Below are 27,591 nucleotides of genomic sequence, written 5' to 3'. Positions count from 1 at the left end.
AACTAATATATAAAAACACAACTCTTTCCCACTCCTACACACTTGTTTCTTTTATTTTAATATGCAAAATACACATTACTGTGTCATGAACTGCAATTATGCACAGCTACTATGTACATGAAGAGTTTATAGTAGAACATGTTCTAAAATATTGAATTGGTTTGACATTTAAGAGATGAGTACAAAAAAAAAAAGACAGTCTACAGTCATCTTTGTTTTGTTTTTTTTTTGTTTTTTTTTTGGTGTGGACAGCACATAAAGACATAAATACATACACTATATGGCCAAAGGTTTGTGGACACCTGATCATCACACCCATGTGTGGTTCTATCCCAGACTGTTGCCGCAAATTGTGTTACACACAATTGTATAGAATGTCTCTGTATGCTGTAGCGTTACAATTTCCCTTCACTGGAACTAAAAAGCCCAAACCTGCTCCAGCATGATAATGCTCTGGTGCACACACCGAGCTCCATGAAGCCATGGTTTGAGAAGGTTGAAGTGGAAGAACTCTGGTGTCCTGCACAGAGCCCTGACCTCAACCCCACTGAACACCTTTGGGATGAACTGGACCACCGAATGCACCCCAGACCTCCTCACCTGACATCAGTGTCTGACCTCACTAATGCGCTTGTGGCTGAATGAACAAAAATCCCCACAGCTACACTCCAAAATCTAGTGGTAAGACTTCCCAGAAGAGCAAAGAAGAGACTAAATCTGGAACGGGATGTTCAACAATCACATATGGGTGAGATGGTCAGGTGTCCACAAACTTTTGACCATGTGCATACGTGAACATAGTTTCAGAAAAACCTCTTTAATGCAGAAAAAAGACTAGCTTAGACCAGAAAAAAAACATGCTGACTGCAAACAAGCCACCAGCTAGACCACAGGAACACACATCTCTTCTATTATACACAGCATGAATCTTATCCACACACTTGCTGGTGATACTTGTCTAGCATGTCACGCTGAGCAGAGCGGATCAGGACATGCGGCCGGACGGCTGCCAGCATGTGACAGGCCTTGTCTGGGCTCCAGCAGTGGATCTACACAGAGAAAAGACAACATAGAAATGATAGTGATAATATACATCATGTCACATACAGCACTGTGGAAGTGTACTTCAAAGAAAATGAGAAATTATGTAAAAACGTGATCTAGAGTGACACGAAACTGATTAGTATGTGAATTCTTTAGTACTTATACAACAGTCCACTAATCTGATTGGCCGAGCGGTGTTCCCAGAGTGCCTATATTTCCTGTAACTGCGCTGGGATGTTTCACTGTGCATATCACTCCACTCGTCTGTGTTCGCCACGTAAAGTTCTACTTCCTAGTTCGAAACCGTTACTACAGTAGCGTTAGCGACATCATCAGCAGACATGCAAACTGTACTTTTCAGGAATATAACTTCTAACTTACAATATAAAAGCTCATCAGCTGAAGATGAAAAGGAAGAAGGGATGCCAGTTTTATCGGAAGCACCTTCAACAGGAATGTACAAATCAATGGGAGCTAGCCAGCTATTCGCCATGCTATAAAGCGAGTGTGGCTTCTTCAGAATCTATTTCCTCTAGCGGAGCAAAAATAAACATAGAACATAGAACATTTGCCATATTGCGTCCAAAATGTCAGTTACTCGATATTAATTTCTTGTTTATAGAACTGTTGTTTAAAAGCAATATCACACTTGCAATCCTGCGGTTACTCTGAATATCTGATTATCGAATCACAGCCATGCCGATATTCAGTATAACTGCACTCTTGCTCATGCAATATTGTTTAATTATAGCGCAGTACTGTTGAATTCTCTAACCTGATTGATCAGAATGTGTCTCAGTTAATGCCAGCTGCAAGGCAAATCACAGGCTTATATTAATGCACTTGGTCCAATTCGTTATTGTTTTTATACTAACAATTTAAACAGGGAACTGTATGGAGGACAATCCAGATATGGATTATAACCATGTGTAATTGTTGATATGCAAGTTTTCAGAATAGATGACTCTGTAGTTTCACGGTAACATGACAAGCTGTGTTTTTGACTTATAAACATCACAAGAGTGAAAGTGAGAGGCTGGTAAGGGAAAAAACTGCTATAACATAAGTGATAACACAAACTTGTTTTGCAGATGTTCCAGGACATTAAATATGGATAAAAAGTACAACATGTCAGTCTTTAATTGGCAAATTGCTGTAAAAGGAAGGGAAAAAAAGTTGATATAATGTTATTAGAAAATAATCGACTTTGGGTTATAACAGTAATTCTGCTCTGGGTTTATCTGCAACACACCAACCTGGTTTTGGTTGTTTTCCTATAATAAATTCCCCAAGTGTTTTGTTCCTTATGTACAGTATAGTTATGTATGCGCATAACAAACAGACATTGTGTAGCTATTACAGTGATTTTTATACACAGTCGAAGAGGATTCTAGATATGCCACTCTGAAGTCTGATAAATCAATCATAAAGTATAATAAAACAAAATTTAAAAAAAAAACATAAATCACAGACTTACTCAAAGCATTAGTTGTTTCAAAATCATCTGTCTGGTACACTGATAATACTGTAAGTAAAAATGTGGTGGCCCTCCCAAAAACAGGATATGCTTATCATAAGGACATTAAAATCTGTATTTAGAACAGCCTAAACACATTCACTGTGAGAACCTAAGCCTATCCTAGGAACACTGATCCCGAGGCAGGAATACACCCTGAACGCACATTCACATGCTCATTCGCACCTAGGGGTAACATAGCATAGCCCGTCTACCTACTGGAATGCACATGAGGAATGGAGGAATCTCATGGAGAGAACATGGGGAGAACATGAGAAACTCCACACAGACAGTAACCTGAGCTCAGGATCGAACCCAGAGACCCCAGAGCTGTGAGGCAGCAAGGCTACCCACTGACAACAATGAAACACATCACTAAATTAAACGGATACATTTCCCCTGATTATAGGTATAAAAACAGACATATAAACAAAATAAGCTAACTCAGAAATACACACAATCTGAGTATTCAGCGTCATCATGATGAATCAGTACTGGATTGGAACTTAAACTCTGGCCAAAAGTATGTGGACACTTGCCCATCACACCCATACCACACCCTACACTGGAACTAAGCAGCCCAAACCTGTTTCATCACAACAATGATGGAAGAACCCGCATGGCCCGAGCCCTGATCTCAGCCCCACTGAACACCTTTGGGATGAATTTGAAAGCTGACTACGCCCCAGGCCTTTTCACGTGACATCAGTCACCAAGCTCACTAATGCTCTTGGGGCTGAATGAGCACAAACTCCCACAGCCACAATCCAAAATCTTGTAGACAGCCTTCCTAGAAGACTGGATGCTGTTATAGCAGCAAAGGGGGAACCAAGTCTGTGTTAATACGCATGGTTTTGGAATGGGCACATATGGGTGCTATGGTCAGGTCTCCATATACCTTTGGCCATATACAGTATAGTATTTAACATAACATATTTACTATCTACTCCACTGAGATATAAGATGAATAAGTGTGGTATTGACTGATGCAATATAGATAACGCATGTGAAAATAGGACAAAAATGTCCTACAGCATGCCACCACTTTCCTCATACCTTGGCAACTTGCTGAGAGTCAGGAAGTTTACTAACTATTTATATTACACCCTAAATAGGTTTACACTAAAAACCTGAAAATATCATTTTCCACTGCTGAGACAAATTACCTCATGATCTTTGGATTTCACATTCCAGCGACTGTTTTTTTTCTTTCACTCTTTCACTCTTTCACTCGTCTGCATTCCTGCAATCTGTCACTCACCCTGATGAGGTATGCAGCAGCCAGGGTGGCACTGCGCGAGCGTCCTGCTTTGCAGTGGATGTAGACACTGGTGCCCTGCTCACGGTGTTTCAGAACAAACTCAACTCCTCTGTGAATGTGTTCCAGACTGGGAACTCCTGTCAGATCCACTGTGCTGAGTCTGATCTGCTCGACACCTTCTGCTTTCCACTCCTACAAAACCACACGCACAGTTAGTAAGGTAGTACTTTAGTTAAAGTAAATATTTATGTCTTTAGATAAATATTTATGTCCTTAGATTACTGCTGGGACTTGCGTATTACTATAATGTGATGATGTCAGTCTATAATAACTACACCTATACTCACACACGCACTCGGATTACTGCTTATGAAGACCTAGATCTTATGCTAATTAAATCTTTAATCTTTAAACCTTGACCCTGATCCAAGGCCTGAGCATAACATTAACATGGTCCAATATTGAACAGTATTCACTGCTATTACCTACTATATAACTACATAATAATGGCTAGAAATGATTATTTAGGTGCCATTTGTGTCTCACTGATATTACATTTACAAAACGCATGTAAAGGTAAAGCGTTCATTACAACAACCTATGTGCATATTTCAGATAAATAACTTTAAACATGAATAAAACCTCTACAGCACTTTTGCCTGTCCCAGATAACCTTAACTGCACTTTACCTTGAAATATAATCATTAAAATACTTCTGAAATCATATTATTTTTAGAATTAATGAGTGAATCTGTTTAACATCTCAGGCCTGAAACATTGTTTTCCAAGAGTCATCCACTCTTATGAACTTTTAGTTCTGTTCCTCAGAATTCACTCAACCCTGTAACCTGAACACATTCACCCATATGAAATATACGGACTTTTCCAAAAGTCACATGTTCAACAGGAAGTTACATCATCCAAAATTCCTGAAAATCATGGGAAGTACATTCTCTCATTCCTTTTTCTTTATTTTCATTTTCATTATATTTTCATATTGACTGACAACCCTGTTACTCAAATAGACTAAAGTAAGTTATTAATTTAAAAAAGTAAACAAATTATTGTCCTTAATGTCCACTTAGCACATTTAACCGCATTTAACATATTTGTTAAAATCTTATTACTTTCAACCCTGCTCTTCATTTAAGAGTAAAATGTGACCAGTTAATGAAAGAGACCTTGATTGCGAAAAAAAAAGAATTATATATTGTTTCTTCAGATTGGTTAACATATTTTTAACAGTTAAATAAATGTTTTTTATAATAGAGATTTTCTTTTTAAATTTATGGTTTATGAGTTATGGTAACTCACACATGCACACACACGCACACACACACAAACTCACCTCTGGTGAATTACAGAAAAACTTTGTCTCGTATTCTTCGTTCATCGTTATCACCCCTCGAACATTTTCCACTTGAACCAGCTGCATTAAAGCAGAGAAAACATTTATAAAACTGATTTTAAGCAGAGAAATCATTTATAAAACTGATTTTAAAGTAGATTAGTCATTTATAAAAAGGATTATAAAGCAGAGAAATCATTTATAAAACTTATTTTAAGCAGAGAAAACCTTTATAAAACTGATTTTCAAGCAGATTATTCATTTATAAAACTGATTTTAAAGCAGATTATTCATTTATAAAACTGATTTTAAAGCAGATTAGGTATTTATAAAACTGATTTTAAAGCAGATTATTCATTTATAAAACTGATTTTAAAGCAGAGAAAACATTTACAGATTAGGTATTTATAAAACTGATTTTAAAGCAGATTATTCATTTATAAAAGTGATTTTGAAGCAGATTAGGTATTTATAAAACTGATTTTAAAGCAGATTATTCATTTATAAAACTGATTTTGAAGCAGATTAGGTATTTATAAAACATTTGATTAGTAGAAGAGCCTGAATATGAGTCTTTTTACTTCAGAAAACATGACCTCTATCCAAAACCCTGATGCTCGCCTTTTCTTTCGTACAGTACTGTGATCCTGAAAAGCTCAATAAACGCATCTACACTTCCAGCTCTGTGAACTTCTCAAAGTTTGTACGGAAGACTCGCACCTCTTCAGTCATGGATCTGAATGGAAGAGCGCCGAGGATGACGGTCTGGTCCACGCGATCAAACCATCGCCGAGACGAGATCTTCTCCATCACCACATTGTAAGCCAGAGTGGGATAAAATAAAACCCTCGCCAACAAACCTGACATTGTAGCTGTTATTCTGCCCCAGTAACATGCTTCTTAAAAATACCTGTCATTTCTTATCCGTGGCGTCATCGGACCACTTCTTCGTCGAGAAGCGCCGCATGTGAGGAGCCTCACTATCGCCCCCTGCTGGACTGGAGGGAGTTCAGCTCCTACTGCTGGCTGGACACACAATCAACACTGATGCCCACAAACACACACACACACACACGGATGGATGGATGGATGGAGCAGGTGAACACACACAATGCAAAAATAAAGTACACTAAAAATAGAAATGAAATAATAAATAGCTAAAACTTACCAAACTCAAATAAATATAATCAAAGGAATACATTTAAGGCAAGACTCTTCAGCTCCAAATGACAAGCTTGCTAATCTGTTTTCTCTTAAACTTTCTAAATATATATATTTTTTCATATTAACATCCATAAACCTCAGTTTCTAGAATACCTGCATTCATGAAAATTTACATGTTCCTTCCTATCCTTAATTATAAGGATATTAAAGAGGAATTTCCTAAAAAAAAATTATGGTACATTTTATATTAATAATATTATAAAATAGCTTTTTTTGGAAGAGTTTATGGTGTTTCTTGATTAAACATTAAAGAAATTATATCTCTCTAACTTTTTGTGTCTTTCCCTTAAACGTCTTTCCCTTGAATATTGTTTTATTTAGTATGCAAATTTATTTAACTGGACGAGGCCTTATTTGTATTAATAAATAAATAAATAAATAAAAAATCCATTATAAAAATACTTGTAAGAATGTCAGCAATCAACTATGAAACACTGATTGTGGTGTCTAAAATTGGTTTTAAAAATTGTTCACCTGTAGAGTCTTGCCTTAAATAACAAACAAACAAACAAACAAATAAACAGGTATCCAGACTTGACACAGTTTTGTCTCCTCCTGTGTTGTTATCTAGTTAACAGTAAGTAATCGGGTTGCTTTATAACAGCCGGGAGCTCACACGGGTTTAAAGCAGAAGTTAACACACCCCAAGTGTTTTCCTCACATGTCACTGGCAAGCCTTCTTTGAATTTTATTGATTGTAATAAACACGTGACCAAACGGTCCATTGTAGCGTGGGGGGAGGGGGGGCTCGATATGCTTCATACTCGATCTCATATAATACTTCCTTTTGTTTAGAGTAAATTAAATCAAATATAGGTGAAATAATCGTAAACAAGACCTGACTTTGCATCTATGTTGCTAAATGATAGCATTTAGGCTCCCATTTGATCAATGGCTCCACCCCACTCCCCTTTTAGAAGTATTAATGGTAAATGCAGGAAAGACAGCCATTTTACACTGTCCCTGGTAGAAAGTGGGCTGTCGTGGGAAGCCGTGCTGAGGAAAAAAATAATAATTAGCTGAAACAAATCCCACAAGTGAAAAACTGTTCCACTGTGTCAGCGCACTTGTTAATTCCAGACAGTTAAAAAGTGGACTTCAAGGGTAAGTCTACAGTTTTTTTCCTGCTTGTTAAGCATGCTCGCTTTGGGAAAACGCTGACTACCTCTATCACCAAATTAGCTCGTTAGCAGGTTAGCTAGCTGCCCAGGTTAGCCGCTAACTTGTTTACTGGAGTGCTCTGGTAGCTTGCTAAGTAACATACGTCACTGTAAAGGCGAGTTTAACGAGCTGCTTGGAAATGAAGGCAAAATTACTTATGGCCAGTTGAACACAGCAGACTTTAGTTTGTCTTAGCGGCTAAGTCATGTCTCTTTGAGAGAAAAAGGTCTGAATTTTATTCTGTAATTGTGAACGAACCAGTTTATGAGACAAAGATGACTAGTGAGCTGTAGCTAGCTCTCTGCCTGCTCCTGCAGCCTAACTTAGGATCTCGCCAACTCCATGAAATTCCCAATGTGTCCGTTTAATTTGAGTCTTAGAGCACGAACAGGAAAAACGCACCGTCATTCACCACTTTTTTCCCCCTCTCCAGGTAGATATTATAAATAAATGAGCAGAGACGTTCAGTTGGTCAACAGCTAGCCACGAAGCTAAGCGTTACTTGCTGCAAGGCCTGTGTCTTGTGATGTCGCTACACAGGCGCCTGCTGTCGTTTCTGGACTCCATGCTTTTAAACCAAGAAAGACCCGAGGAAAAAAAAACGAATGAAGACGAGTTTTAATATTAAACTTATTTGATAAGTTAGGTTTGTAATTTGCTGGTGCTGCGCATGGTGTAAACAGCGCTAGCGTGCTAGCTAACCGAAAGTAGCCACACACCCCATTCTGGTCTTTAACATTGTCTAAAGGAGCTGAGCCTTCAGGTTGCTCTGGTTTCGTATTTATTCAGCTAATATACTTACCAGAATATAAAACTAGGCTTTTAAGGGTTCGGATTTTTGTCTTTTTCGAAAAAGTGGAGGTCCTTGGCCTGCTTTCTTGAGCCAGGCCTTCTCACCAGGTATAGAGGATCACAGGAGCTATATGTCTTTATAATATCCAGATTATTGAGTAATCTAATCATGAAGTTACACTGATGGTGTAAAAGTGATGAGATGTTTCCACCAAGACACTGAAACTTCCAGGAATTGGCACTAGGTGTATATAGTATGTATAATGTGTAGACTTAATGGAGTGATATGGCCATGTGGGGTTTGCTCTTTACACAGTGTGACAGGATATATTAACCCTGTGGAAAGCAGAGGGTCTCAGACATCATGTAGCCAGGAACCGCTCCAAATGCAGACAAATCCCATGGATCCCACATCACAGATTTATTTCACAAACATTATTTAAACATGTCTTTATCAGAGCTATAAATCTTCAGGTTCAGGTAGATGAGATCCACAGACCTGCTTGAATTACTGAGGTTTGAGTTCGAAAGACCAGAACATGCTACTAACTATAAGAATAACAAATATAACTTATAATGTGCAGCTAAATTTAAAAAACAACAAATAACCAACCACTTCACACTTCACACTTTGAAAACCACTGATATAAAGACGTGCGTGCTTTGAGCACTAGAATTAGAAATGCCATTATTAGTGTGATCTTAAATCACAGTCTGCTTATGATTGTTAAGATAATCAGACGTTAGGATTTGAGATGATATGAGCTCCACTTTTTAGCTTCTCTTGTAGATGAGTTGACGTGTAAGTAAATTTAAGTAAGTTTAGTTTGAGACAGATGCCAGAGAGAGCACATTACTGCTGAACCTGTGTAACTTGATCAGCTGTTGTCTATATTTATACCTAAAGAGCACTTGAACAGTTTGTTTAAAGCATTAAGTGAAGCATTTTTATCCTCTTCTAACCCAGAAAAAAAAATATTAAACTTGAGTGGTGCAAGAATTGGTGAACAGAGGAACATCTGTACTGGACATTTTGAAGTACATGGTAGCATTTTCTATTTAAACGTTATAGGGAAACCCAAAAATGTTGGCCGTTTTCATAAAAGTATTTTTCATAATGCAACGATCGACTGTTTTAGTGAAGTTACTACTAAGTGTTTTTTATGTTGGAATAAGATCAGTTCAGTAACCTGTGACTCCACTTTCACCCCCTAGTATCTGCAAAGCTGGCAGCGTGGACTCTCAGTCGCTTGGTAATGTAGATAGTGTGATGGCTTGGTGTGACAGGAAGTCTTATATAGTAAATATAATATAAGAGGTTATACTCATGCTGCTTTAAATAGAGATATGTTTTTCCCTCTCTCTCAAAGTAATTGTTTTGTAAAACAACACAAAGGAACTTATCATTTTAAAATGATAGAACACGTACCTCAGTTAGCAGCATGGCGACATTTCAGGTCCTCAGTATTATAAGATACTGGCATTTTGGTAGAAAATGAGCTAACCACATAGACTTAACCTCTGGGGAATACTTTATTCTTCTGTGCGCTTATTTGTTTTTATTTTGCTAATTTCGCTAAACTAATTAGAGAACAAATAAGTGGCTTACCTGGAAAAATGATAATTTTTAGAGTTAAAAATATATTTTTAAATGTTTTAACTCTTAGATAATCTTTGTACTACAAAGTGCTAGCCAATCATCGTCCAGCTTGCTGTGGCCAATCACAATCCATCTTCTATATATGCACTGATAAACGACAGCATACTCGAAGCTGCTGGATTTAACATTTTAGAGTATCATCTTCTCTGTCACTTGTGGAAGAAAAGTTCAAAATGTAGTTTGTGCTTCTGCACTTGTCCACTGCACAGATTCATCATGGCTGCTCATGTCAAGTCTGTACACACTCGAAAATTTCAGGACTGTCCCAAACTGAATAATGTGCACTAAGTAGCATGCTTAAATAGTAATGCCACCACTGGTGTAGCCTACTGACAAATTATGTAGTAAGGAAATATGCTGTTTGGAAGGCAACCCAAATATTCATGACTCTGAGGATATAATTATCTGCTTACCTCAATAACTTTATTGTGCATGTCAGTGTGACTGTCACAGTTACTTAGTACCAGGTGAAAGAGCAAATGCGTACTACCGTTGCTACTGTGCAGACTCACGTCCGGCTCCATCGGAGACGGTTATCATGAGTTCTGGCGGTCTATCAATGTCTCAACATCTGAGTTACCATACAAACTCCACAAAGAAGAAAAGTCTGCTGATTGTAATCCATCTTTCACTAACTTCCTACTAATTAAAGAACAAATAAGTATCGTTAAAAAAAAAAAAAACAAAAAAAAAAACGATTTTTACAAAATCGACTCAGCAATGCATACGAGCAAAAACAATATCTCCATTTAAGTGATTTGCACCATTGGAGTAATTATCTTGCTTTGCTTTTCTTACTTTGTACACTTACACGAAATGAAGTTAAAATGCTTTGCAGACTTTGAGCTGATTGTCTGCCGGTGTTTAGGCCTCAGCGTAGTCGCTGTGTTCCCAGTCATGTACAGGAAACAATCGTATTGAGCAAGCAGAATGTTGGCATACCAGTGTATTTGAAGGTTGAGATTTTTTCCTGTTCTCACTGTCGTTTGTTTGGTAGCCATCATCTCGTGTGTGCTGGTGAAAGTGAAACTATGTACCTCCACGAAGCCCTAGGCGTCTGACCTGGCTGTCTAAAGATACAGTAAATAAACGGCCATTGTTTTAGCTAGTGTGTATATTATAAAAAATGACTAGGTGTTATAAAAGCCAATTGGAGAAATTATGAGCAAAATATCAGGAGAAAAAGTGAAGACGTTTGATCATGTGTCTGTGCATAGCATCACCACGTCCACCACAGAGACGCATAGTTTATAACTGCAGGAGGTTATGAATGACCCTCTGGAGAGAAGAGGTGGAGATGATACACTTTTGATATATGTTAAAACAAATATGTTGTGAAATCATGTGTTTGTGCTGCATAGGAAAATTTTTAAATAAATGCAAATTCATTCTTGAAAAACCTTTTTTTTTTTTTTTTTTTGGAAGGAACTCGGTTGTTGCCTCTAACCAGGACTTGTTTTCCTGGGGTATAAATAATGAGGTTGCACAAATGTAAACTCCCTTTGTCATGGGGGGAAAAAGCAAAGAATAGTGAAAACTTGTGTGTGTGTGTGTGTGTGTGTGTGTGTGTGTGTGTGTGTGTGTATATTTTAAAACAGGCACTGAGTGTTGTCTTCAGATGACACCAAAATCAGTCTTTTTGGTCATGCACACAATTAACATGTTCAGTGCTCTAAGTATTATGAGCTCTTCAAAATATTATTGTGTTTCATTAGTTAGCCTTAACAGGGGTTGGTGAATTCGCTAGCTCTGGTGGTCAGTTTACTTTTTGAAACAAGAACAACACGTTTATTTAAAAAGCCTTGCGATTGCAAGTAAACAAGTGGCCCTCGCGTAGTGCACTATATATTATGTATTTTTATGTTAAATGAAAACAAACAAGCATATACTCATTTCTGCTGTTTTAATGCACCTGAGAATTGGCAGAGAATCTCCTTATCATAGCTAAACCCGTTATTGGGTGCAGCAGAGAGCTGTAATGTGATATTGTCTAATGCATGTGGTGATGGCTGCTCTGTTTACTCAGATTCTGTTCTTTTTTTGCAGAAAAAAAGTGAAATTCCATTCAGGAAAACGCCAATTGCAGGGTGAGTGATTCGTTTCTTTAAGTCTAGATCATTATTGTTAATTGTTTGCATGCATATTATCATGCATTATTGCAGACTGTGTGTTCAAACAACCACTTCAAAACCTTTGTGTGGTGGGTTATATGATGTACAAATATTTTAAAGACACTTTCCCAAGTTATAAATTATATAGATAAATGCATGTGAATGCATATAAACAGAAATCTGGCCAAAAGAGTTCTACATCCTGTTGATTACAGCTCACTGTAGTGACGTACTTCATCCCTACACACTTTTACCCTGCCGTAATATTCAGTGACGGAAAGTTAGTAAATACACAAGTTTCCCATGAAACTTATAGAATTTAGGGCTGTGAGATTTTTGATTGGATAGGAAACATTCATTTTTTTTTGCTTAGAAATGAAATCATGGTTCTCACTTTCTTTGACCAGTTTTTTAAGGAATGACATATGTATATTTAATAATTCTTACCGTTAATGTAGAGCCTGGTAGCTACATTTTCCTAGCGGATATTTGTAAATAACTTCTTTTCACAGCGAATGAATTACTGATTTACTGCTACACTTGTACTACAAAAGCCTAAATCCTGAGCAAAAATAACTTCTGTTTAGAATATGACTTTAATCATACTGGAATGCCAAGAGCACAGATGCCAAGAGCACAGCGTGTCCTCCCAGAGTTAAAAGGAGACCAGCACAGACATAGCTTATGCTGGAGACTTGTCCCCATCACCCAGTTTTGTCCCCACCACCAAGTGTAGTCTCTTTAGATATTCAATATAATATTTTGCATCAGAAACTAATCCAGACATTTTCTAAAAATATCTGTTTAGTCATATTCACTATGATGGAGGCATCTGTAGTAAAATGTGTCCACTATGATAAAATACAGGCATCCAGATGACTACTAATTAATGTGGCACCTATAAGCCGAAGCTGTGGTATCAGGAACATATAATTAAAGTTTCCTGACCTATTGATGGTTTGGGTGTTTTGTTTAAAAATGTGTGTAATGACTGAAGAAAGAATTTTTTTAAACATTATGTACATAAAAAAAAACCAACCTTTATATGTTGTTGCAGTTGTTTAAACACTACATGGCCAAACCTCTGTGGACACTGGACCCTCTTATTTTTTTCGCCTTCTTTTTGTTTGAACACCCCATTCCAGATTTAGTCCGCCCTTTACTGTTACAACCTCCACTCTTCCACTAGATTTTGGAGCGTGGCTGTGGGGATTTGTGCTCATTTCCCCACAAGAGCATTAGTGAGGTCAGGCACTGATGTTAGGCGGTGAGGCCTGGCGTGCAGTCAGTGTTCCAGTTCATCCCAAAGGTGTTCAGTGGGGTTCAGGGCTCTGTGCAGGACACTCGAGTTCTTCCACTCCAACTTTGGCAAGCCATGTCTTCATGGAGCTTGCTTTGTACACGGGGCACTGTCATGCAGGAACAAGTTTGGACCTCTTGGATCCACTGAAGAGAATTGTAATGCTAAAGCATAAAGACATTCTGTACAATTGTGTGCTTCCACCTTTGCACCAGCAGTTTGGGGAAGAGCCAGGTACGGGTTCAATGGTCAGGTGTCCACATACATTTGGCCATATAGTGTGTATCTATAAACCAATCGAGACACTCAACAGTGCTATATGATGCTTTTTAGGGCATCTCTTGTGAGTTACAACTTTCAAGATATTAATATTTCTTCTAGTGCAAAATTTGTTTTCCCTTTTCTACACACTAACACTATGAAGTCGTTGGTAATTAGCTAAAGAAGTAAAACAGGTGTGTTGCTGAGCTCCTGTGCTGGGGTCTTGACACCTCTGATGTAGAGCATCAGAAGCTGTTTGATAAATTTACAGTGCACTTTCATTTTATATTTGCCTCATGAGTTGCCTGTAGGTTTTCACTTGTATAGCATGAAATAAACCTGTGTGCAGTGAATCTGTTTAAAATCTGGAAGGCCTCTAAATTAAAAGATGAGCCGTTTCCCTGGTTACATGCTAACCCTGCACACACACCTCCACACACACCACTTATGTGTGGCTGCTTGTCTGTGGGTGGATTTTAGTCCTGCATGGCAACACCTCCATTATCTGGCACTGCAGGCAGGCTGTGCTCATTGACTTTGTGTGAGTCTGTATTTCAGTAGTGATGATTGTTTAAAAGACTGTATGTAAATTACTTTTTTTTTTCTGGTTATTTATATGTTTGAGAATGTGTAGTTTGGAAAAGGTGTCATTGACATGGATCAAGCTTTTTGTGTGCATCAGGAATAGAGTTTTTGTCTGTTTCTAAGAAAGGAGGCAAATTGTGTGGGTTTTTTTTTTTTCCCCCTTCAAGAATGGATGCTAAAGTGCATGCCATCAGTCACATGATGCTTTACCATTTAGAGACACACAAAGCTCCAGAAATATTTACTGACTAAGGAAAAACTGTACCTAATGCATAAATGTAAGCATTTAAGTGGTTAAATGGTTGACTTCCATCTTGGAATGATGCATCTCCAGTGTGCAGTTGTTATATGGCTATGGGGCCCAGGTCTGGTGACTGGTTGTTGATGCAGTAGAAGTAATGATTACTGGGACACTGGGGATGTAGTGTCCAAATGAAGTATAAGTATATTTTTGATGGAAACAGATTTTTCTATTGACATCGACAATTTATACATTTTCTAGCGAGCAAGATGGATGGTATTCCTTGATTTTTCTTCATTTCCAGATCTTATTTTGTATGCTTATTTCAGGTGGTTGCAGGTCAGACATCTCTCTGCAGTAGGGAAGGCTTATCTTTTATTTTATTTTTTTTTTTGGGTGGAACGCTGCTGACCATATGCTAACACTTCTTTCCTCATACTATAGCCACCCCCGCCCTGGGTGCAAGCAACCTTTCATAGTCAAGCCGTGAATAACACGCACACCATGCAGCTGTCTTTAAACCATTAAGCCACTGTGGTGTTTTTGTAGTTGTGTTTCTTGACTCAATGTCATTTTCATTACAGGTTCATAAATTATTGATGGCAAATTGTCACTGGTAAATGTAACAATAAACCACTTATACAGTCTCAAAGTTCTTGGATTTCTTGTGTAAAGATGTTCAACCTTCAAAATCCAGCCTGAATGACTTGCATATTAACCTTTATAATTAACATGTGATCTTCTGTGGCATCCGCAGTTTATTTTACAATGAAATTCGGAGTGCACTTTGGTTACAAGTTTCCTACATTACCCACAATGCAGTTGGACTACTTGCTGATAGAGGTGCCAGTGGGATTTTGGTCCTCACTTCATCTCTACTTACAAAGAGTGATCTTAAACAGATCAGCTTCCAGACATTCAACATTCAGGCTAATACGTCCATCATCGCCAATGCGCTCATCATCTCTCAATAAATTAATAAAACATTTGCTGAATCAAGTCTCTGCCATAAGAGAATGTGTTGCATTCTGGAACTTTCTGGAGTCCAACGTTTGCTGTCCTCATTAGTTCTGCACTGGATTTCTCATTAATATGACATTTAATGTCACTGGAAAATGGTGAGGAAAAAAAGCTCGTTCTCTTTTGTTTTGTGGCGCTAACAGCCAATCTTGACCGTTATCCCTTATGTTTGAGATTGACATCTTTGTAACTGCACTAGCAGTGCTCTCCATGACATGAGCTTTCCATGCAACCACTGACTTCCCAAAGCAATGACTAAAATGCAGCATCAACCAACAGATTCACACCAGATTGACTAAACACATCACACACACTTCACTGTAAATGTATAAGGGAACACACATTGCCATATTGAGTTATCAGTGAGGAAAAGGACTTTGCAGCTGCATTTCTTTTGACTTGCACATTTTAGTTCTCTGGAAACTATAGTTCTGTGGATTCTGTATTCATTGAGCCCTGGGGTTTTTGATGGAGGATTTCACCCCTTAAAATGGAACGGACAGAAATTTTGCCAACCTCTAATGCCTCTGATGGTTCATATTTAAAATTTTTGTCTCCTAATATGCTGGCCTGTGCACCTCCAGCAAGCTTCCCAAAAGGGAGTGAAGTTATTTCTTTGTCTGGCTGTTGGACAAGAGAAGGAGAAATGCTGGTGACCACCACTACATCATCAGCACACTGGACCTACTTCTCCACTGGGCAACTATGATTAAAAAAACAAATAGCACAGACACGAAATCTGCTTGTGCACACAAGCTAGTGATTTAATCCACCAGTAAGCCCGTAGTCCAATGTAGGCTTGTGCAATAGGCTTGTCTAGAACCGATTACCTAAAAAAGATGGGAAAATGAGAATTTTCATATCGTGTTTAAGGAGAGTAGAGGTGCGCATAATATCAGCTGTGCAGTCGGGATCTGCTTGCGGGCAGCGGCAGTCACGAAATTCGGGTTGTGGAGTTTTAGGGGATTGGGTAGTAATGTATAGTAAACAGTAAAACAACAACATAGCAGTGCTGTTTCAATATAATCCTTTTACAAATCAGTTATCTAATGTCCACATTAGTGTTAATTTCGTTAATGAAAACTATAAGAAATTTTCGTCGACGACCTTTTTTCCATGATGATCATTAAACACTAATTGTGACCATATCAACATGCGATATTGTTAACGAAAAAATACAAGACTAAACTGTAGTTTAAAAAATAAAAACTGCCAAAATTTCTCTTTATTTTCATTGACAAAAAAGAGGAGACAAAACCTTTTTTTTTTTTTTTTTTTTTTTTTTTTTTTTAAACAAATTACAATCCAAGTATTCTGTGGTATATCAGGACTAAGCATGCACAGTGGGGAGTACCTGTCAAGCTAACCTTTGTTAAATAGTGACAGCAACAGTTGGACTTGGGAGAAAGAGAAGACCTGATATTTGGGCACATTTTCTCTGTAATGAGTCTGAGAAAAACACAAATGCCTTGCTATATTGGAAGGGAAGCAGTGTGGACACACAGTATCTGGAAAGAATACAACAAACCTCAAGTGGCACATTAGGGCTAACCATAAAGAAACTGAGATAGGTTAACGTCTTAGTAGTAACATTAGGGTTTGGTTTGGTTTGGGTTTTTTTTTTTTTTTTTTTTTTTTTTCCTTTTTTTTAAAAGCTATGTTAAGACAAATAGTAATGTTTGGTTTCAAAACATTTCGTTGTCTGTACCGTACTGGTTGTTTTAAAGAGGGTATCAGGCCTCAGTTGAATCGTGTTGGTTCAAAATAAATATGCAAATCAGAACATGTTCCATGTCTGGATGTATTCCTTAAATGGACACCATCAGACCAGACACTTTCTGCAAAGATGCACTCTTAATCATTCAACCTGTGTTTTTCATCAGATAATAAGATAAATCTTATGTGAAATAAGACTAAAATGACAATAAATTATTGGTTTTGGCTAGACTAGATTGACTAAAATGTTAATTAATAATAATCTTATGGCTAAAATGTCTACAGTTTTCAGTGACTAAAAATAGCTGACAAAATGACCACTAGTCCACATGGCTAAAATTTTTCTCTGTTGATCTGCTGCTTAGTGTTTGAATGCATCTGATTACTGACCAGTGAATGTTTGACCACTTTCTATTTATCATCACTATTAACTCTATTTGTAAAGTCTCAAATCTATTTAATTAAATAAGCCTATTTAATTTTAGGCATAAACATTTTAGGTTGAAATTTACATCCTTTTTTTTTTTTTTTTCCCCTCCAAAAATTGACAGTGCTATTTTTCACAATTTTTTGGACAACCTTTTTCAGTGGCATCCCTAATTTTAGCCAAGTCAAGCATATTAATGAACTCAAAAATGACAAAGTCATTTGACAAATAGTCATCAGACTGATCACTGACAGTGTTTGAACAATAGATAGACTGTTTGTATGTTTGACACAAAACTATTTTATCACTTTTGTGTTTCAAACTTACCACACTTGCAGCTGTGTGGAGGTGTTTGTTTTAACTTTACTAACCCATGACAACTTTACCAGCCTACACCATGCCTGGTTTGAATCTGTCTGCTGCATGTGCGCACTGTCAGAAACAGGGCCAGTGAATCACTGCGGCTTCCACAGAACAGAACAAAGGAGGGAGTCATTGGTATTGTTGTTTAAGGCACTGGCTTCATGTTGTAGTTCAGCAACAACTGAAGACTTGGCACAGTGGAACGCTAGGCACCTACTTACAGCATTTTTAGCATATGATTTTTACTTTTTTTTTTTTTTTGCTAAACCTATCCAAGAACCGCCTACTTTCACAGTAAGAAATCATTTGACTGACTTAGCAAACAGCAAGCTGCTTTTACTTGCCTTTTCAACTGTTTCAAACTCTCCAATAACTTTTGATATAATCCAGCGACTATATCAAAACTCGTTGTGTTGTGGTGTTCAAGGTTGTTTTCTAGTCGGAAACTGGTGTACGAATAGGATGCAAATGTAGATGCACAGAAGGATATGGCTAGTGGCCATGGAGAACACTCAAGCAGACACAATGCTCATCATCAACCTGCCTTTGTATTCTAATCAGTGCTCTTGGTCAAAAGCTTTCATGCGCGCTTAGTTTATTTACAGTAGACCTGTGAAATTGTGTGTGTTATGGCTTTGTCCTGTTGTGCCCCCTAACTATAGCCAAAAGACGGTAGTACTGCCTATGTCTTTGAGGAGGGAAAAGGAGGAAGTATGTACGCAATGTGTGTCATTTACACTTTATTTCTTCCACTGTAATGATGTAAAAGAAACTGGCCTTGAGTCAGCTGAAGCTGTAATAGCTAGCATTAGCGTTTAGACAATTTTTTTTTTTTCTTAATTACTTGTTAACAAGGTCAGGAATGCTTGCAAAACTGTAGTCGGCACTGTACCGTAAATAAACCAAACAGGTTAATAGCTATAACTAAGCGCACTATAATATGTAAATAATATTACATCCAATACACAAGCAGGTGCTCTGCAGTGAACAGTACAGAGAAACTTGTATAGTGAAGTCGCCCTGATAAACACTACATCATTTCTTAATTTGATTCTCGATTCATGTTTTGAGAAGCTAGCATGCATCAGAGAAACATGTTTTGTTGCTCTGCTCTATAGTTAGACAGCAGGTTATGGCTCAGGATACAAAATGGGCTAAAAGGAAACGTATGTTTCCATTTGCAATTTATGTTTGTCTATCTTAAAGCTGCAGACATCATGTTTTCTGGCAGACATTTAAATCGTCCAATTTGATAGCGATCGCTATAGTTGGAATCTGTCACCTATTTCCGATACTATCTTCAGTTGTCCCAAGCCTGAGTTGCAAGGCTATGTTGTTCACATTTTGTAATAGTGTTAACTTGTCCAGTACTATAACTAGGATTTGCGCTAATCTGCACAGGATTGGCGTAATCCTACACAAGTGTTTGATTTCTTCTCTCATTATTTAGATCTTTTGTTTTTGAACAGCTGTTGTATTCTACAAATTAAATATTTCCATCCTGTAGTTTCTCTTAGTTTGTCTAACTATGATCCAGTGAGTTATAAGACACAGTCTTGTGACCACAAATAGCCAGTCTCATCACTGGAAAAGTGCATGGATGGTGGCATAGTGCTGGAACCCGATTGTGCCCTAGGGTGCATCCACACAGGGATTACCAGCGTGTTACCGGTCTCCATTCATGCTTGCCGATCAGCGGCTTTTATCAGCATCAATCTGACACTCTGTTTACCTGACGCTGCACTCTGTTCTGCTTGGCTAAGAGAAAAGCTCACAAAAAAGTCCCCATCCATCAGCACTTTTCATTGTGGGATCAGGGGAGTGGTTTTTAGTGGTTTGTCCAGCCCTGGCCCAATTAGCAGACCCTGCCCCGTTAGCTGCTAAAGCTTGTGTTAATCACAGAGTGCTGTGTCTTTTTGCCCCATGTTGATTTGAGTTTGTCGTCTTCAGGTACTGTTTTTTGCGGTTTGTTTTCCCTCGGAGAGTCCTGATCAGCCTTAATGAAGTCAACTTATCGTCTTCTCTCCCAGCCCCTTCGAGCTCTCTGTTTACAAACACTGAATCTTGAGCACTTTACTTAGCAGGCCCTTCCCGTGGCATTTTTGTCGTTTGTACATGACAGGAAAGCTGCGTTGCGTGGATTTGGTTTTTACTTTTGAGGCTTAACTCAAAGATTGCCTGTTGCTTTGCGGCGTAGCTTTGTGGAGAAGCAGTATTGGATTTGTGTTTGAGAAAATGGCTTCGTTTAAGCTGGACTTTCTGCCAGAGATGATGGTGGACCACTGCAGTCTGAACTCAAGTTCAGTGTGAGTACAGCTACTCTGTACTTGTTAATTATTTGTTTGTGGTAAGTTTGGTGATTTTTTTTTTTTTTTTTTTTTTTTTTTCCTCTCCCTCCTGTAGTCCACATCCTCCAAATATTTTTCCGTTCACCAGTTCTCAACTGGAAAACACACTTGACCACCACAACACAGTGAGCTTTTCAAGGCACGGTATAGTCACTTGTTTAAAAGTTATTGGAGAGTTTTATGTGTACATAAACTTTTAAGTATCTGCCTTTTTTTTTCCTCCCCGTTAGTAGCCTAACATGCCTGAAACAGTCATGAAGTAGCCCTGCAATGCCCAGGAATTAGTTTTGAATACTTGCCCCTTGCTTTGACAGGTCTAATGTAGCTTTTGTTGCTAGACGTAGTTCTTCCCCATGTCTGCTTTACCACTACCATGAGAACAATTTAATCCTTATTAGGAAAGTAACTGCAAACCCAGAAGCACAAAATAAATAAAAAAACACTACTAAATAAAACACTTTGACTGTACACTACGTACAGTCAGCAGTTTTACAGTTCTGAGAGGAATGGTGAAATACTATTGTCATTTTTGCCTTGTTTCAATGCTCAGGGACTACTTTAAAAAAAAAATGCTAATGACCGTGTGCGGAATTGCTTGAGACTACTGAGACCAAAAAAAAAACAAAAAACACCTGCAAGTGCTTGTAGAATCCAGCCGTTAGATCACAGATATCCAGATATGTCCCACAGAGCACCATTAAGAGGCTGTGTGTGTTTGTATGGGAGGAGGGGGTACTCTGTGGGACTGGGAACAGAAAGTGTCCTGTTCAGTTGTAGTTTGTATGATGCTCATTGGGGAAAGCGCCAGCCTTAAAACAGTGCTTAAGTGATATATGATTTTGCTGCGGTTTTGCTATATATATTTTACAATCTACAATTTTTCTGAACAAAGCCAATAGGGGCCATGATGGGTGTATTGATGTTTGTCTAGCATTTACAACAAATTAATTTAATTTACTATTTCATGAATTATGAAAATGTGAAAATTTAAAAGCTATTTAAATGTGTGTGTCTGTGTGTGTGTCTGTGTGTGTGTCTGTGTGTGTGTCTGTGTGTGTGTCTGTGTGTGTGTCTGTGTGTGTGTGTGTATATATATATACAGAAAGTAATTGACTGCACAATTAAAAAAAAAATAATTATATATATATATATATATATATATATATATATATATATATATATATATATATATATATATATATATATATATATATATAAATTATTTTTTTTTTAATTGTGCAGTCAATTACTTTCTGCAGTAATAAAGGAGTTGTAAAAGCACTGATGCCTGACAGTAATGATGATTGTTTTATTATTTTACAATATATGAAATTATGTTGTCATAATGCCCACTCTGCTCAGTCCCATAGGATTTGATGTCAAAATCTTTTCCGGTCACCCAGCACCCTTTAGCACCTATCTGCATAATTTATAACTCTTATAATCGTCTTCAAATGTTTTTATAAATCTGAATTTCATAATTCACGATAAATAAGCACTGGTGCTGATTTTTAAACATCCCTAAAATACAGCAACCGATTGATTTTGGTTACTTCGTTGATTTTATTGTCTTCTGTCTGTGTAGTCTCCTTGTTTGAACAAGTAGGCTAGTGAAAGACAGTGCTATTTAAAGCCTGGTGTTACACCATTTAGGTAAAGCAGCCCTTTGCGTCAAGGCTGAGTTGCTGAAGACTAATCACGAGAAGTACATCAACACTGTTCAGCAGAATAGGTCTCTTTTTTACACACTTTGTGCCGAATTTTATAAGATGGAACAAATACTGATTGGCATTATTTTTCTAATGGATCAGAGCTATGCAAATCTCATGATTTGGTGTTTTGTGGTCTGGTAAATCATATAGTAATTTTGCTGTTTTGAAAATGTATCATATCGATACACTGCTGTGTCATTAGTGAGGATTTTTACATTTTAATTCTACCATGGTAGTGAAAAAGTACAGCTGACTGATGTATCTGTCTTAATGTATTTGTCCTAACTTCTTGAAAAATTGTTGCACATGTAGCACTGGTTTCTGAACTCCTTAAGACTTTTTTCCCCTTTCTAAGAGATTTACGTACTGTTTACTTGAATGCTGAAAGTGGCATGCTTTTGCACTTACTGTTGAGTAAAACACCCTCAAGCAATATTGCCGCACACACGTAGCAGACCTTACTTTGTTTACCAGTCAGATTCAGCCAGGCCAGAATGTGCGGCGCTGGCTTCTTTTGAGGATGCTGGTACTCCCGCAGGCGGGAGGCTTGCTGGAGCTGCAAGTGGTGTAACTGCCTATCACTGCGTACCAAACGACACAAACATTTTCTTTCTCTGAGCATGAGGATGAGGCTCTAGCTTGCTGCAGATGCAGCACTTTTTAAAGAAAGGGTTCTGCTTGGGGCTCTATCAAAGAGAGAATCACGACAGACCACATACTGGTTCTCTCAGACAGCTACATCAACCATCAGGATAACACGAGGTTGAATGGCTGCCTCCACCATGCATGAGATTTCCCCAGGTGGGCCAGTCCATGGTTAGCCTCACTGAGGGCAACCTCTCTGTCAGTAAAACCTAATTTTAAATATTATTCCAATTTAGGTAAGGTATGCTTGAATGTGAATTGAGTCCTAGTTCCCATATAAAAAATTTGCCCTGTTGAGTGCAGTGCTGTTTTCTAGTGTCTGTACCTACACGTGGACGTCAGTGGATGATGTCGATGCTTTAGTTACTGTATCAGTAAACTTAAATGAATAAATATTCCTGGCACATTACAGCCACAATGTGTATATCAGAAAGGCTCCTTCATTTTCCAATGTTATTTTCAGTCTTGTAAATACAGCACATCATATACCCCATCCATACTTAACTAATACAAGATGCATAGCTAGTTTTAGACTACCTTCTAATAAGAATTGAAACAAGCCATTTTTTAAAATAAATTTAGCTTGGTATTGCTCCACATTATTTTGAGTAGGATTTTGTTGTTCCTTTTCAGAACCAAGAAGATGAATGGGACACTGGACCATCCAGACCAGCCTGACATTGATGCTATAAAAATGTTTGTGGGTCAAATCCCTCGTTCCTGGTCAGAAGAGCAGCTGCGGGAGCTCTTTGAGCCCTACGGTGCCGTCTATGAAATCAACGTCCTCAGAGACAGGAGTCAGAATCCCCCACAAAGCAAAGGTCTGAGACTGGTCTTTCATAGGTCACATAATTTGTTGAGCTGAGCTACACAAATTCTCAGTTTTTTTCTTTGCAGAATAAATTGTGATATTAACTTAATGTAAAATTTGTAAGAGACTGTATGTTACTAGCATATAGCTCATACACTTAATCATGCAAGCATCATGTTAAGACTATCTGGTATTAATCTTCATGTTGTTGGTGATATGAGAACAGCTCGAGTTAATGACATGATGATGGTGCTAGCATTGTTTCACTTCTTTTTCTTCCCACCTTATTTGCAGGTTGTTGTTTCATCACATATTACACACGCAAATCAGCATTAGAAGCACAAAATGCCCTTCACAATATGAAAATTCTTCCAGGGGTGAGTAGACTATAAGTGGACTGCGATTGAATTGAGAAATAGCTGTAGTGTATGTGTGTGAATAAAGTTTAGAAAGTCTGATGTGTGCTTTTATGTGCCAGATGCATCATCCCATTCAGATGAAGCCAGCAGACAGTGAGAAGAACAACTGTAAGTATTTAATGGGTTTATTAGTAGTGAGGGGGTTAACGATGGGATTAAGACATGGTCCTTAATTCTGTTTTTGAATCTGATTTGTCAGCCACATCCACTCCAGTTGTTGACCGAGGTGTACTTTCTTTCCCTCAGAACGAGAATGCAGTCAGTACTGAGTCTACCACTAGGGCTTGTGAATCTTATTTTGCACCACTGTGATGTGAGAGATCATATATCTAGTTTTCCTTTTTTCTTCTTCCAAAATTCAGTGTTATCTGTGATCTTGGATATGAAAAGATTTTACAAAAGGTTTTTAGCAGCAAGACCCAAAAAACGATGTTGACCGCAGCATCTATAAAATCTATAAGTGTGTTGCTTTGAATGCACATGTTCATTTCTCTCTCTCTCTCTAACTCTGAGTCAAATTATTTAGCTGGCTTTGAATGAGCTTGTTGGTTTATTTTGCATAGTGTGTGTGTGTGTGTGTGTGTGTGTGTGTGTGTGTGTGTGTGTGTGTGTGTGTGTGTGTGTGTGTGTGTCTTTCCTACTGTGGCTGCCATGTGATCACACAGCCTAGACAGCGCTCTGGTGATGTCAGCAAACCTGTGGTTTGCCCTTGAGTCTATGAGAGGGCATGGATTTAAAAACTGAAAGATCTGTGGGTTTTTTTTTTTTTTGTGCTGCAGTTTAATTCAGTAGCTGTGCAAGTTGTACAGATGGATAGACATAGGATAAGAAAAACATGGCAAAACATTTAATATTGGGCAGTGTTAAACACAACCTTCTCTAAAAAAAAAAGATACTGGTAGAATTTTAATGAGGGAAACTTTTACTGGACCAAAAGGGGGGGGAGAAACAGTCCTACTATGCAACACTCCTATTGTGCAGCGTGAAGTGACGTGAATTGAAAAGTGACATGAAGTGCTACACCATGGCAGGAGATCTCTGAAACTGTAACATACTGCATTGTCATTTGGGGAAAAAACGCAGCATGGTGTGTTCTGCCAATCAGCCGTCTCTGTTGGTTGTGGCTGTTGTATGATGGAGAAACCACATTGTTAACTGTTTATATTTGGAAATAAAAGAATAAATACTAAACACTTACCTTTTCTCTCTGTCTCAGCGGTAGAAGACCGAAAGCTCTTTATTGGGATGATCTCTAAGAAATGCAACGAGAACGACATTCGGCTCATGTTCTCCCCTTACGGTCAGATTGAGGAGTGTCGCATTCTCAGAGGACCTGACGGACTGAGCCGTGGTGAGGCAGCTTCAGTGCCGCTTTAAAACACATGAACTTTAACTTCACAAGACTACACATTTATGCATTTAAGCATTGCTTAAATAAAGTCCAGAGTTACAGTTCACAGTTCTGTGAAAGTCAAAGTACTCAAGTATTGCTGTTGTATAGCAGGGTTTCTTGAATTGATCTAAAGATCCCTTAGAAATGATCAAATAGCTCCACCCCAGGCATAACAGAGCTGCTTGGCTCTGCCTCTTAAAAGGCAACTAGCAAGACATGAATACTTTCAGAACCTGTGGTGTTGGTTGGGAATGACTTGTTGATATTTTTCATTGCAATTTGCTTCTCAAAAGATTTTTGGAATTGGAAAATTACAAAATGCACTCTAATTATTCATATTATACTTTAGTACTTTAGTAGAATTATTAGTGGTTTTAGTTTCCTGAAAACGCTTTAAAATCGCTAAAATACAGTAATTCTGTGCTCTTGTCTATATTGCCTGCTGCATTTTCTGTAGATTGACTACTTAAAACTGCCCAGCTTTGGCATGACCTTTAAAAAAAAAAAAAAAAAGCAAAAGGATAAGGGCAGAGGACACTCAGAAAAGGAAGAAACGGTTTACCTGTACAAACCTGTCTTTCTTGCTTTTACTCCATCTAGGTTGTGCCTTCGTCACATTCACAGCCAGACAGATGGCACAATCTGCCATTAAATCCATGCACCAGTCACAGACCATGGAGGTACTAGAGTACAACACTATCTGTAATGTTCTTGTCTTCCCTGTGTCTACTTTCTTTTTTTTCTCCTTCTTTCCACCATAATATCCGTCTTTGCTACCCTGTATGTGTGTGTGTGTGTGTATGTGTGTATGTATGTGTGTATATATATATATATAATATGCTTAAAATGTTTATGTCGTTGATCAGGGTTGTTCATCCCCAATCGTGGTGAAGTTTGCAGACACACAGAAGGATAAGGAACAGAAGCGCATGGCCCAGCAGCTGCAACAGCAGATGCAGCAACTCAATGCTGCCTCCATGTGGGGAAATTTAACTGGCCTCAACTCGCTAGGCCCACAGTACCTCGCAGTGAGTACAGCTAAGCACTGCACCCATTCACTTGTATAAGGCCTGGTTTATACTTCTGTCTCTAGGTATTTGTGATTATTGGTAATTGTGGATATCGCTGATTTACAAAGAGAATATACACTCACCAAACACTTTATTAGGACCTGTACTGTATAAGACCTGTACACCATACTCATTCATGCAATTATCTAATCAGCCAATCGTGAGGCAGCAGTGCAATGCATAAAATCATGCGGATACGGGCCAGCAGCTTCGGGTAATGTTCGTCAACCATCAGAATGGGCAAAAAATGTGATCTCGTGATTTTGACTGTGGCTTGACTGTTGGTGCCAGATGTTCTGGTTTGACCTAGACCACTTTGGGTTTTACTTCTGTCAGCCAAGAACTGAAAGCTGAGGCTGCAGTGGGCACAGGCTCACCAAAACTGGACAGTTGAAGTCTGGAAAAATGTAGCCTGGTCTGATGAATCTTGATTTCTGCTGAGGCACACAGATGGTAGGGTCAGAACTGGGTGCAAACAGCATGAATCCATGGACCCAAACTGCCTTGTGTCAACAGTCCAGACTGGTGGAGGTGGTGCAATGGTGTGGGAAATGTTTTCTTAGTACACTGTGGGCCTGTTAATACCAATCAATCATCAACTGAATGCCACAGCCTGTTTGAGTATTGTTGTGGACCATGTGCATCCCTTCATGGCCACAGTTTACCCATCTTCTAATGGCTACTTCCAGCATGTTAATGCACCGGGTCTCGAAGCAAAATCTCAAATTGGTTTCGTGTACATGACAATGAGTTCAGTGTTCTTCAGTGTTCTTCCCAGTCACCGGCTGTGAATCCAGAAGAACACCTTTGGGATGTGGTAGAATGTGAGATTTGCAGCATGAAGGTTCATCTGAAAAATCTCAAAAATAAAGTTTTGTGATGCAGTCACGCAGAATCAAATGCCAGTAGAAAATGTTTGTTAATGTGAGAGGTCAGAATAGACTGGCCCGGCTGTTTTGAGCTGACAGGAAGGCTTCGAGTAACACTCTTTACAACTGTGATGAGCAGAACAGCATCTCAGAATGCACAACACACCAAGCATTTAGACAGATGGGCTACAACAGCAGAAGGGCGGTTCCTCTCCTGACTGAGGATACACTAAGCACAGATTCACCTAAACTGTGCTTGAACATTGGAAAACCTTCGCCTGGTCTTTAGCCCAT

The 27,591-nt window shown here is 38.4% G+C and overlaps 2 protein-coding genes across 9 annotated transcripts in view; one reads left to right on the top strand and one right to left on the bottom strand.

Annotated features, from left to right (window-relative positions):
- Positions 1–24: 24 nt before the first annotated feature.
- ptpmt1 (protein tyrosine phosphatase mitochondrial 1) lies at positions 25–6,198 on the bottom strand. Of its 2 annotated transcripts, none has more exons than XM_026946759.3 (4): positions 5,890–6,198; positions 5,170–5,250; positions 3,822–4,013; positions 25–1,049 (listed from the first exon to the last, which is right to left on the bottom strand). In XM_026946759.3, the coding sequence occupies exons 1-4, from the start codon at positions 6,034–6,036 to the stop codon at positions 930–932; spliced, it is 540 nt and encodes a 179-aa protein (XP_026802560.1). In that variant the 5' UTR covers positions 6,037–6,198; the 3' UTR covers positions 25–929. The 2 variants fall into 2 exon arrangements, with proteins under 2 accessions (XP_026802560.1, XP_053085542.1); XM_053229567.1 differs by lacking the exon at positions 5,890–6,198 and adding an exon at positions 5,791–5,848.
- Positions 6,199–7,133: 935 nt separating this feature from the next.
- celf1 (cugbp, Elav-like family member 1) overlaps positions 7,134–27,591 on the top strand; it is a 34,197-nt gene continuing 13,739 nt past the window's right edge. For 3 of the 7 annotated variants that reach the window (XM_026946799.3, XM_026946798.3, XM_026946795.3), the window contains exons 1-8: positions 7,134–7,497; positions 12,053–12,093; positions 23,369–23,556; positions 23,841–23,923; positions 24,025–24,073; positions 25,182–25,316; positions 25,959–26,038; positions 26,225–26,386. In XM_026946799.3, coding sequence (XP_026802600.1) covers positions 23,379–23,556; positions 23,841–23,923; positions 24,025–24,073; positions 25,182–25,316; positions 25,959–26,038; positions 26,225–26,386 — 687 coding nt within the window. In that variant the 5' untranslated portion in view covers positions 7,134–7,497; positions 12,053–12,093; positions 23,369–23,378. The remainder of the gene's footprint in view (positions 7,498–12,052; positions 12,094–23,368; positions 23,557–23,840; positions 23,924–24,024; positions 24,074–25,181; positions 25,317–25,958; positions 26,039–26,224; positions 26,387–27,591) is intronic. The other 4 variants (XM_026946801.3, XM_026946794.3, XM_026946800.3 and 1 more) reach the window with 2 other exon arrangements.

The sequence above is a fragment of the Pangasianodon hypophthalmus genome, chromosome 25, assembly GCF_027358585.1.
Source record: "Pangasianodon hypophthalmus isolate fPanHyp1 chromosome 25, fPanHyp1.pri, whole genome shotgun sequence".
NCBI classification, from domain to species: Eukaryota; Metazoa; Chordata; class Actinopteri; order Siluriformes; family Pangasiidae; genus Pangasianodon; species Pangasianodon hypophthalmus.
The sequence above is the reverse complement of the archived record's forward strand: the minus strand, read 5'-3'. Positions and strand labels throughout refer to the sequence as shown.